General features: G+C 36.2%; 2 protein-coding genes across 2 annotated transcripts; one reads left to right on the top strand and one right to left on the bottom strand.

The window, feature by feature from the left end:
• The first annotated feature begins 957 nt into the window (after nucleotides 1-957).
• On the top strand, nucleotides 958-2,472 carry LOC7473303 (E3 ubiquitin-protein ligase ATL6). Its single transcript, XM_002319525.4, has one exon. It carries the CDS (start codon nucleotides 1,119-1,121, stop codon nucleotides 2,277-2,279), a length of 1,161 nt encoding a protein of 386 aa, XP_002319561.3. The 5' UTR covers nucleotides 958-1,118; the 3' UTR covers nucleotides 2,280-2,472.
• A 5,318-nt stretch (nucleotides 2,473-7,790) lies between these two features.
• LOC7473302 (probable serine/threonine-protein kinase PBL7) lies at nucleotides 7,791-10,393 on the bottom strand. The gene is made up of 6 exons (XM_052446256.1): nucleotides 9,933-10,393; nucleotides 9,498-9,746; nucleotides 8,813-9,188; nucleotides 8,336-8,468; nucleotides 8,120-8,209; nucleotides 7,791-8,026 (listed from the first exon to the last, which is right to left on the bottom strand). The coding sequence occupies exons 1-6, from the start codon at nucleotides 10,225-10,227 to the stop codon at nucleotides 7,865-7,867; spliced, it is 1,305 nt and encodes a 434-aa protein (XP_052302216.1). The 5' UTR covers nucleotides 10,228-10,393; the 3' UTR covers nucleotides 7,791-7,864.
• Between the last annotated feature and the right edge of the window lie 545 nt (nucleotides 10,394-10,938).

Genomic DNA, 10,938 nt, shown 5'->3' with positions numbered 1-10,938 from the left:
AGGGTATCAATCAAAATATAAATAAAAAAAATTGAGAAAAAAACTATATAAAAAAATAAAAAATCGGAGGGGCTTTTAACATGCTAACAAAAATTTTATTGTGGCATGTCTGGTTACTCCACGAGAATTATCAAGAAAAAAAGAAAAAGTTGCATGACTCATGAGTACATCCATAAATTAATTAATAAAACTCAAATAAATAATGATTTTTGAAGTGCAATCATATTCATTTCATATATGTCTATTGTTTTTTTTCAAAGGGTGTTAAGGCAAATTAATAACTAGCAAATAAAGAGTAATCAAAAGAAAATTTGGGCATTAGACACGACGTATTTTTTTAATACATAGTAGATGGTTACAAAAAAAAAAAAAAAGAATACTCCATGCACAATACTTTATCAAATTTCACTCAGACCAGAAAAATACAATTATTAATTATTTAATTTAATCGAGTTAATATTTAAATTAATTTAAAATAAAACTGAATAATCAAGTTAATATCTTAAAAAAAATTTAAAAATAATTCTATTATATTTTAAATTAATAAATTATCATGTCATGTATTATATCGGGTTGGAAGGTGTTTTGTTTAGTTCAAAAAGTGTTTTTAAATTTTGTTTACTTTAAATTAATTTGTTTTTATGATTTTAAATAATTTTTTAATATTAAAATAAAATTTTAAAAATAAAAACTATTATTTTAATATATTTTTAAATAAAAAAACTTTAAAAAATAATTTAACATAATCATCTCAGATACTACCTCTTCGAGTAACACTCATCCAATAATTTCTTTGGAACCTTCTAAGCTAGTCCACGTGGGCTCACTCTGACCCAAGCACTTACCTCACCGCCACCACAGATCAAACAAATCAATGGACCCCACTTTCTTTACAGTCTTCGCTCTTCTGTTCCAACTTCCACCCCATCCCTATTTTACAAGGCCCCCATCATCTTCATTACTACACCTCACCTCGTGCCTTCCCCGGCGCACTTTAGCAACCACAACACCCCTGAAAAAAAAACACCACCTAAACTGAACTCAACTGAACTACATCGCTCCTGTCCGAAAATCACAATTTTGTCTTTTTTTTAAAAGGTTGTTCGATTTCTGCCATCATGGATTCTTACACGTTCATACACAGGATCCTTCCTCTCTTGATTCTCTTCTTCCTTGCAACTCCTTGCGGTGTCGTTTCGCAAAACAACAGCTCGAACGACAGGGGAATGTACAACAACTACGCGCAGGTGACACCGTCGATGGCGATTATCATTGTCGTTTTGGTAGCTGCTCTCTTCTCCATGGGCTTCTTCTCAATCTACATCCGCCACTGCAACGAAGCCAGCGCAAACGGGAGTATCAGGGCATTGGGTGTAGTCGGACTCTCTCGACGGGCCGCCGCATCGCGTGGGCTTGATCCTGGCGTTATCGAGACGTTTCCGACTTTAATCTACTCGGTTGTGAAAGGCTTGAAGATTGGTAACGGCGCGTTAGAATGCGCCGTTTGTTTAAACGAATTCGAAGACGATGAAACGCTGCGTTTGATTCCGAATTGTGACCACGTCTTTCATCCTGATTGCATTGATACTTGGCTGGAGTCTCACACTACCTGTCCTGTTTGTAGAGCTGATTTGACCAAACCCGCCGACCCGGTATCCCAACTCAGTGAATTGCACAGCCCCGAGTTGGACCTCGAGGCCCAAAACGGCGCCCTTGGGATCGAGCCAGAAAACGGGAATGCTAATGTGGAAGTGCAAGTGGTTGGACCTGAGCCTGACGACGTGAGTGTGAATGTGAATAAAACTTTGAATAGGAACCGGACACGTGGGTCAAGATCGGGTAGGCCACCGAGGTTTCCTCGGTCACATTCGACCGGGCATTCTTTGGTTCAACCGGGAGAGAACACCGATCGCTTTACTTTGAGATTGCCGGTTGAGGTTAGGAAACAGGTGATGAACCGGAAGTTAAACCGGTCTACGAGTATGGTGGTGCTGCCTAGACAAGGAAGTTCAAGGAAGGGTTATAGGACCGGAGTTGGTGAAGGGAGTTCAAGAAAGGTGTTAAATTATAAGAGACTTGAGAAATTGGACCTAGAACCGAGGTCAGACCGGTGGGTTTTTGGTAGGAACCCGTCATTCTTAGCAAGAGCGTCGTCGTTTCTATCGAGAGCCTCATCGTCGGTTAGGTCACCAAAAGTGGTGGCTGCTAGTGAAAACCAAGGGGGTTCGTCTAGACTCGGTGGATCAGACGGAGGTGAATCTAGCAGACCACCGGTTTAGAAGGGTGATCTTGCTTGTCCAAAGCTTTAGGATGCTCCTATTAATTTTCTTTTTCTTTTTTTGACTTTGTCAACATTTGTAAGATGTGTATTTTTTATTTATTTTTTGTGATTAATGTAATTTAATATAAGATCATCAACATGGAATAGGTCAGGTCAATTTGAGAAAAAGGACTTTCATTTTTTTTCCCCAATTGTGGAGCATTTGTCAAAGAATCAAAAGTGATATTGCTTGCTAGTTCTGACCATTATTAAGCTGAGCGAGGGAAGTCCAATTTTGTTGGTCTATCATTCAAGAAAATGAATGAATGTTCCTGGAAATGTTTTGCCGGTGGAGGGTAAGGTTCATCGGCAGTGATGCCACAACATATTCATGGAGAGTCGAGTGAAGATTGTGTATAATGGGTTAGGAGTATCAAAATCAGTAACTCTTTTAGCAAATTATTTTTTTTTAATTAATGTGGATGTTCAGATATCTTTTGTATACCTAGACTAATTTTACAGGCCTGAAACTAACGATCATATAAGTTTCCAGTGATCCTGAAAAGACTCGAACTCATGATTATTAAGGAGCAAATTAAAAGCTTGACCAATTGAGTTACCCCTCAGAATTTTTCTTTTGCAATTTTACGACCACACGTGAATACAATCCTAGCTTCCATGTGCAATTCATTCACGTTAAGAATTAAATTTTAAATAAAATTTAATCACTAAAAATAATATATCTTATTTATTACATAAAGAAGATAAATTATATCTATATATCTATATTTTTTAGAGATTTTAAAGAACATAATTAAATATAAATTTATTTATTAATTGAATGTGATAAATTAAACTCAATTAAATACTATGATTAAATTGAATTTTCAACTTTCAACTTTCAAATAAAGAATTGATTCTAAACGGTCTAATTGTTCTCATGAAGTGGGGATATGCTCACGGGAGATTGATGAATGGATTGGTCACAGAATTAATCGCACCAGAACTTGCAAGTTCCTCGTTGGACACTGTTTCTTTCTGCTTTTATTAAGGAGATTTTGGATTTTGAGAGGAAAGACTCATATCCTCTTAGGTTCTTACAATTTTCCTTCCCTTTTTAGCATCTTTGGTGGCCTGCATTAAGAGCTTAAATTAGAAACTTCCTGCTCCTTTTACTTGACCGAACTAAAATACTTTTTGGGCAATGAAACGACAAAGGATTCTGCGCTACTCACTATGCATGGCCCTCGTTCAATATTACTGTCAATTGGCCAAGTGCTGAGCATCTCCCTCTGTTATCACGAACGACTAAAGTTATCATCAAAGCCATCGAGAGCTTCAGCCTGCAGCTACTTGGTCAGAGATTGTTGGATCCTAGCCAAGTTTCTACTTGTTAAAATCATGTTTTTTAAAATTTAATTTTTTTATTAAAAGTTATTTTTTGATAATTTTATATTGTTTTGATCTACTATCTCAAAATAATTTTTAAAAAATAAAAAAAATATTATTTTAATATATTTTTTTAAAAAAATATTTTAAATCACAACCGCTACTACAATCCCAAACAAATTTCGTATGATGTATCTAATGTTCTAATCATGGAGATTATAAACAATTGTCATTCATAACTGAGGGTGATCGGTTGTGCTGCCTCATATTTGTGTGCAACCAATGTAATTCGTTCTTAATTAGTTTTTTTTATTGTATTTAAGTGTCTATTAAAATGTTTTTTATTTAAAAAAATATTATATTTATATTTTTTTTAATATTTTTAATAAAATATTTTACACTAATATAAAAAATATATTTTACATCACAATATCAAATACACTTTTACCACTTAAAAATATGATAATCAAACTCTTTTCTTTTTTTTTCCGTTTCAAATAACCAGCGGCTTATCTTTAATTTCAAATTTTCAATCATCGTGTCAAAACTTTAAAAAGTATTACGAGAGTGCAGTAATTTATTTATTTTTTGGTGTGTTTTCAAAATACAATCACTTCAAAAAAAATATTAAATTAATTTATTTTTTAGTATTTTTTATTATATTGATAGGTTGGTGTTAAAAATAAAAAATTCTAAAAATATCATTTAAATTTATTTTCAAATAAAAAAAATACTTTTGAAAAGTATTTTTATACCACAATTATGCACAACTTAACCCTTGAAGCACTTCTTGTGAATTTCACTTTAGATGTGAGTGATTTGTGTCTCTTCTAACAAGTAATTATCTCATAAACTCATCTTGCCAATTCCCAAATATTCTTGAGCTGATCATACTTAAGCAATGTTTTTACCCAACGAAAAGGAACAGTCACAGTCCTTAGAAACACAAAAGGGTCATGGCCATTGCTAATTGACTCCTGCAAATCACATAGAAACAAGACATTGCTTAGGAAAACCTCATATCAATTGTTTATTTTTCTTGTGACATTCTTACATATTATAAGATTGTATGTTTGTTTTTGTTCTGTAGAATGCAATGCCGCTTATGGAACCATTACACTTAGGGGCGGAATTAGAGGAGGCAAGTAGAGGTTCGGGTCCTGTAAAAGATTTTAGATTTTTTTATTATTTAGTGTTTAAATATAGGACGGTATAATAATATTTTTTATTTTAAATAGATAAGTTTTCTAATAATAAATTATATCTAGAGTTTTGTCTCCTTTTAAATAATATATAATCTCAGCTCCGCCTCTTATTACACTCTATTATAGTTATTAAACTAATCCTTAAATTATAAATTAAATGGGTTAACAATTATTTTTTTAATTAAAATAATATTATTTTAAAAAAATAATTTAAAAAATCAAACTATACATATAAGATAATACATATATATAAAAGGTGTATATATCAATTATTTTTTAATTATATTAGATATGTTTAATTTTTAAAAAGATTAGTATGATTCATCATCTGTAATACAGAATTCCTACAAAAATGATGTTACAATACATGATATTGTCACTAATAAGATTATTGATGCTAATAAATATTCAAACTATACATATGAAGACAAAATTGTAAGGTATAAAAAGAGGATTGTAGTGGGAGCTACAGGATCATTAAGAGAACACATATATAATCATGTTTGCATATTATAGTCCCTATCAAATCATTAAAAGGATTGGAGTTGTGGCTTATAGATGGTAGTTCAATGCATCCTATTTTTCATGTTTCTTTATTAAAGAAAAAGGTTGGAGATGCAGTTGTTGTCTGATCTACATTATTAGTGGTGGATGAAGTAGATCTTAATTAGACAGAAAGTTTACGAAGAAGGTTAATATTCTTAACCAACTTTTTTCTAACTTGTGACTTTGATCTGGGGATTAGAATAAGTTCTTGAGGTTAAAGTGCAACTTCATCTGTATACATGTAGATTTCATAGAATTAGAATGATTCTGTGCCTGTTGACAATTGACTTCCACTCTCCAAAAGAAAAATGCAATGCAGTATTTAATTTCCTTCTCTTTTTTATGCTGCAAAATGACCACAGATGAAATGTTCATGCAACAAGTTCCCTTGAATGATACCCGCAGATTGGGCACAAAAAACTGGCAAGTTTTGTATTCGAGTTTTTATCAGGAGAATATTGTTAGTTTCTGCTTTCAAGGCCTCCTGATACAGTTTTGGCTGTCCTGAAAAATGTTAATTGATGTAAATTAAGGGTGCTTTTCCATCTCAACAGGAACCGCTGCAAGCACGTTGTCTTACATATTGGAGAGCGTGAAGGTTTTACTTGATTTGTATGGATAAAAGAGAGGAAGTAGTTTCTGAAGTTACTTTTTTCGCATGGACCTACCCATATTAGGTGAAGCAAATCTGGATGTGATGATTAGTTCATTGATAACCGGAAGACATTCTATCTTGATAGATGGAAGGGTCAATTGCTCAAATTAAACACAGTACAATTTTGGATTGTGTCGGGGACAATGACTTGAGAGGTAAAATCTATGCACAAGTTGAATCTGTTTTGCATTTTCCATAAGCGACAATGATGGACTATCTGTAACATTGAACTTTACTGCTAGCTTTTATGAATAAGTTGAAGCTCATTAACATTATCATACAATGGTAATGTGCAACTGTATATGTATTTGCCATGTTTCTAGGCAGCTTCCGACCCTTCGAGTCTTTCTCTTCAAGATCATGCCCCTTTTGCTTCCATTTAATACACTCACATGGGAGTTGTATTGGTGGTGCCACCCCCAATTTTGTTCTATCTGAAACCTCCTTTTTGGAGGCTGCATTTACAATTTTCACTTGTAATTTCTCACGCTTAATTTGGACCCCCCTCTTTCTTTCACAAGCTATTGTTTCCCATGTCAACTTTCTTTTTGTAACCTATATACCTAGCTAGAGAGAGCAGTTATTCTCCATTACCCGATTTGTAATGCACCATATTGTCACGCAAATACGACACATTACCCGAAGATTCATTGCTTTGAATTTGAACCAAAAACATAAATGATGTTAACACACTGCCAAATGACACGTTGCTTCTTTTCCTTGTTCTTTTCTATCACTAGTTTGATCCAGAAAGTTGGATCCAGAGGGGCCTTCACTGAGATTATGGTTTAACTAAGTGCATAATGTCTACTTTCGAAGACTCCCTTATTCACTATAATCTGTATGATATATTGCCTTGTCTGGTCCACGAGGAACTGCAAGAGTAGTAGTAAAGGGAGATGAGCAAACCAGGGCTAAAAGACTAGGCTCTGAGACCGGGAAAGAAGCTGAAGGTGAAAAGCAAGGCGACCAAAGGCCTTGGGGAGAAGTAGAGGTATAGAGTTAAGAAAGCAGGCTAAGAAGCCGAAGGCTAATAAAAAGAAGAGTCGACTCTCCCTTGGGACTGCAACTGGCTTCGTCTCGTACTCGTGTATTAGCTACAGCACCCGCATAAGCGGAAACTAGTCCTATCACTAACCTCCTTAATTCTCATTGCCTGGTCAGCATGAAATCAAACGATCTGAGTGGATCAACTGCTTCAGCAGCTGGGGTCATCACTGTAGAGCATCCTATTCCCCCACTAATCTATTCAAACTCCAGTGATGGAATGGCAACCAAGAGGAGGCCCCATAAGCTTCGAAGTTTTCCAGGGCCTTTCAGTTACTTCCTTCCAGGGCGGACTGACCTGGGGCCGCATCGTTGGCTCACTGAAACCCATATACCAGTCTGCTTCACTGCTGTCTGATATCCCCATCTCTCTTTCTTACCTACCCTCTCAACTTCCCGTTGGGATATCACAGAGCAAATCCTATACTCTAGCTTTCATTTCCCGCTAGCTGACTTGCCTGCGCTTGGAGATTCGAGCACAACAAAGAGATGATTTACGGAATTTCTTCACATCTGTCCGGTTTCAACCCAAGCGTGAAAAGTCAGTGCTTTCTTAGATTTCGATAGAGACAAAGATCTTTAAGCTGAAAACTGGAGTTTAGGGTGCCTATAATATGAGGTCTGAAACCATATTTGGTTTGAATCTCACGTGCCTATTGGTGACTTTAAATGCCAAACAAAACATCAATTTCCAAATTCAAAGCTTTGATTTTTGATACAAGTGGTAGGAGTTCCTTTTATTAGTCTTTATTACAGTAAAATCTACATAGGCCTTGGACTTGACTGATTCATAAATCTAGAGGAACCAGTGGAAGATACAGAAGAGAGGTTCTTGACCAGAGGGACGAGTGACTGAACAACATCTGTCATTAAAGGCCGATAATCTGCTTCTGGTTGCACGCACACTGCTGCAATAGCAGCTACCTGTGAGAAAACAACAGCGTTCACCAATTTAGTTGGAAGTTTTAGCTTTAGGGATACGTCAAGATGCTGAAAGGATTAGAACTAGGAGGCAACCTGAATCAAATCCTTCATTAAATACTGGCCTTGCAATGCTGGATCAACCATTTCCATTACCTTATCTCTGTTAGTTAGCCGTGGAAGAGCCTGCGAATTCATATAATAACAGGAACTCAGGAATTTGTAGCTAACAAACTTGGAAAGTCCTCACTACTTATCTATCATAGCTAGCTAGTGCATTTTTTACAGTGGATAAATGGTTGGTGAACTAACCCAGGAGACAAGAACATGTTCACCGGAGGGCCGCTTGGTATCAATCGGTATACGACCAGTTAAGATCTGTAAAAGAACAACTCCGTAGCTGTATACATCTGATTTTGTGGTAAGCTTGCCAGTTGAAGCATACCTAAACATGACAGAAAATAATCAAGCATTAACACAAGGAGCTTCAGAACCAACTAATTACTTTCAAGTGCAATTTTTAACTTGTTGGTTGATGAAATCATTTGATGCTATCCCAAGATATGTGGTATCAATAAACTTGGCAGTGAAACTAATTAAAAACCTAATGTAAAATTGTCTTTTGAGCATGACCTTTTGCTTTCCATAACAGTCAGAAGATGAAGAAAATGACATGCTGCCTTATGGGAAATTTCATTGCCCATGTGCAATCTTATATGACAATTGACATTGCATTGGTATTGTTTTTTCATTAAAAATGAGATGCGGGACAGATGATGGATCACTCACTCTGGTGCTAGATAACCAGTGGTCCCCAGAACACGCGTCGAATTCTGACCGTTGATCCTGTCCGAACCCATCTTAGCCAATCCGAAATCAGAAACCTTAGCCCTAAAATCTTGGTCTAGTAAAATGTTACTACACTTGAGGTCACGATGGATAACCGCCGGGATAGTATGCTCATGAAGGAACTCCAGGGCCCTAGCACAACCAAGGGCTATCCTCAATCGTGTCCCCCATTCCAAAGGTCGATATTGCTTGTGATGGAGATGGTGTTGAAGACTACCATTATGCATAAATTCAAATATTAAGAGCCTATGGTTTTGGTCAGCACAATAACCAAGTAGTTCCACCAGGTATGGTGAGTGCAACCTGCTTAGCAAATCTACCTGCAATATGGAGATAGAAAATGGCACAATGTATCACACCCCATGTGCAAGGCTTGGTAGCATTCAATACATATGAGTAGGTACCTTGATAGATAGAAATATTTATGCATGTATTTCAAGTTCTACAAGCAACTTTTCTCTTAAATTCTTATTGACTTTGCAACCCCATTTGAGCATTTGAAGTTTTGACTTTAAGCCTCTTAGGTCATTAAACTTTAATGGCAAATATAGAGATTGGGGAAACAGGAAGATAACAGACCAAGAAGAGAGGCCAGATGGGGCCAACAGTTAATAAATGAAGTCACTTGCCTCTACCCTGAATGCCCGCTCTCCTTGCTTCCCTTCTCTATGGAGCATCTTAATTGCAGCCACAGTCCCATCACTTAGGGTACCTCTATACACCACTCCATACCCTCCATTCCCTATCACATTTGATGCGCTGAATTTGTTTGTGGCAATCTCAAGCTCTTTGTATGTGAAAACTTGGACTCCTTTGTGTTTACTTGGAGGCTTATGACCCAAATTGCTTCCATATAGACATCCACCGTTAACATCTGCCATGTTTCCAAACATACACAGCACAAGAGAAAATATGCATGAACCAGGTAATTCACATTTTAAGATGACTAGAGATAAATAAAATGGTCTTGAAGATTAGATGTTGAAAATTTACATTCCAAACACAATGAAAATCAAAATGAATAAAAATCATAGTAAGAACTTTGACATGGAGCAATTACCTGGGCTTGAAGTGAAGCTTATGTTGGTATGAGCAACGAACTTGCTAGTGTTGCAACTGCTCAAGTCTCTGCAACTGCCTCTATTCTTAGAAGATTTGAGTCTTCTTAGCATTGCTATAATAAGAAAGATTGTGAGAACTAGAACAACAGAAATAGCTGATATGATGATTATAAGGATAGAGGTGGAAGAGAGGATGCCATGATGGTGATCATGGAGTTGAGAATGCAAGCTATGATGCTTATTGGTATGGTTTCCATGTGACTTTGCAGGTTCACCAGTGGTGCTAGGTTCCATGAGCACAAAGAGCAAGAAAGAAAAATGAGAGAGAGAGAGAGAGAGAGAGAGAGATGGGAATGATAATGTGTGGTGCAAGAATGCATAAGAGAGGGTTAAGTTTCCCTTCCTAGGAGGTCACGTTGCCTAGGCTGACAGAGAATTCCACTATCTATCCCTCTCTTGCTCGTGAGTACTGAAGTCTGAAGGTCTTTTGTGTACTTCATTCGTCCCTTCTTTTGTATTTTCTAAGGAGAAGTCATTGTCAATATTGTAGCAGAAAAAGATTGGAACCTTTTGCACCATTTTCACTTCTATACTCATTAGCTCAATCAATACATATGTTTGACTTCTATCCCTAGTTGGAGCTGATAATGCCGATTTCTTAAGCAATGGCATAAACCAAATTTTGTCATAACCTTAGGCATGCAATTTCCACAAGGCTAAGTTACCACATAGGTCAAAAATTCTTTATTATGGTTGAGGCTGTCTTGCAGGATTATTCCAAGAATTGTGATCATAGACTCATCTGTTGCATTGAATTCAGGGAAACCAGAAGTACCCCGTGATCAAACAGCCATAGCCTATATGTAAAATATTTTTAATTTACAGGAAGATTGCCGGTCAGTGAAGCTAAAATAAAGTCCTTTATCCGATCCTTCTCAAGAGTCAATTTGCCCTGCCAAATATTTTGATTTTTAATGATACTGGAACACAGCTCATTTTCTACTA

The sequence above is a fragment of the Populus trichocarpa genome, chromosome 13, assembly GCF_000002775.5.
Source record: "Populus trichocarpa isolate Nisqually-1 chromosome 13, P.trichocarpa_v4.1, whole genome shotgun sequence".
Lineage (NCBI taxonomy): Eukaryota > Viridiplantae > Streptophyta > Magnoliopsida > Malpighiales > Salicaceae > Populus > Populus trichocarpa.
The sequence above is the reverse complement of the archived record's forward strand: the minus strand, read 5'-3'. Positions and strand labels throughout refer to the sequence as shown.

Excerpts from the sequence above, each read along its gene's own strand:
- LOC7473303 (XM_002319525.4), top strand. The coding sequence starts at position 1,119 with ATGGATTCTTACACGTTCATACACAGGATCCTTCCTCTCTTGATTCTC.
- LOC7473302 (XM_052446256.1), bottom strand. The coding sequence starts at position 10,227 with ATGGAACCTAGCACCACTGGTGAACCTGCAAAGTCACATGGAAACCAT. Across the intron at positions 9,747-9,932 it reads AAGCTTCACTTCAAGCCCAG|ATGTTAACGGTGGATGTCTA; the intron begins GTAATTGCTCCA and ends GAAACATGGCAG. Across the intron at positions 9,189-9,497 it reads GGCATTCAGGGTAGAGGCAA|ATTTGCTAAGCAGGTTGCAC; the intron begins GTGACTTCATTT and ends TATTGCAGGTAG.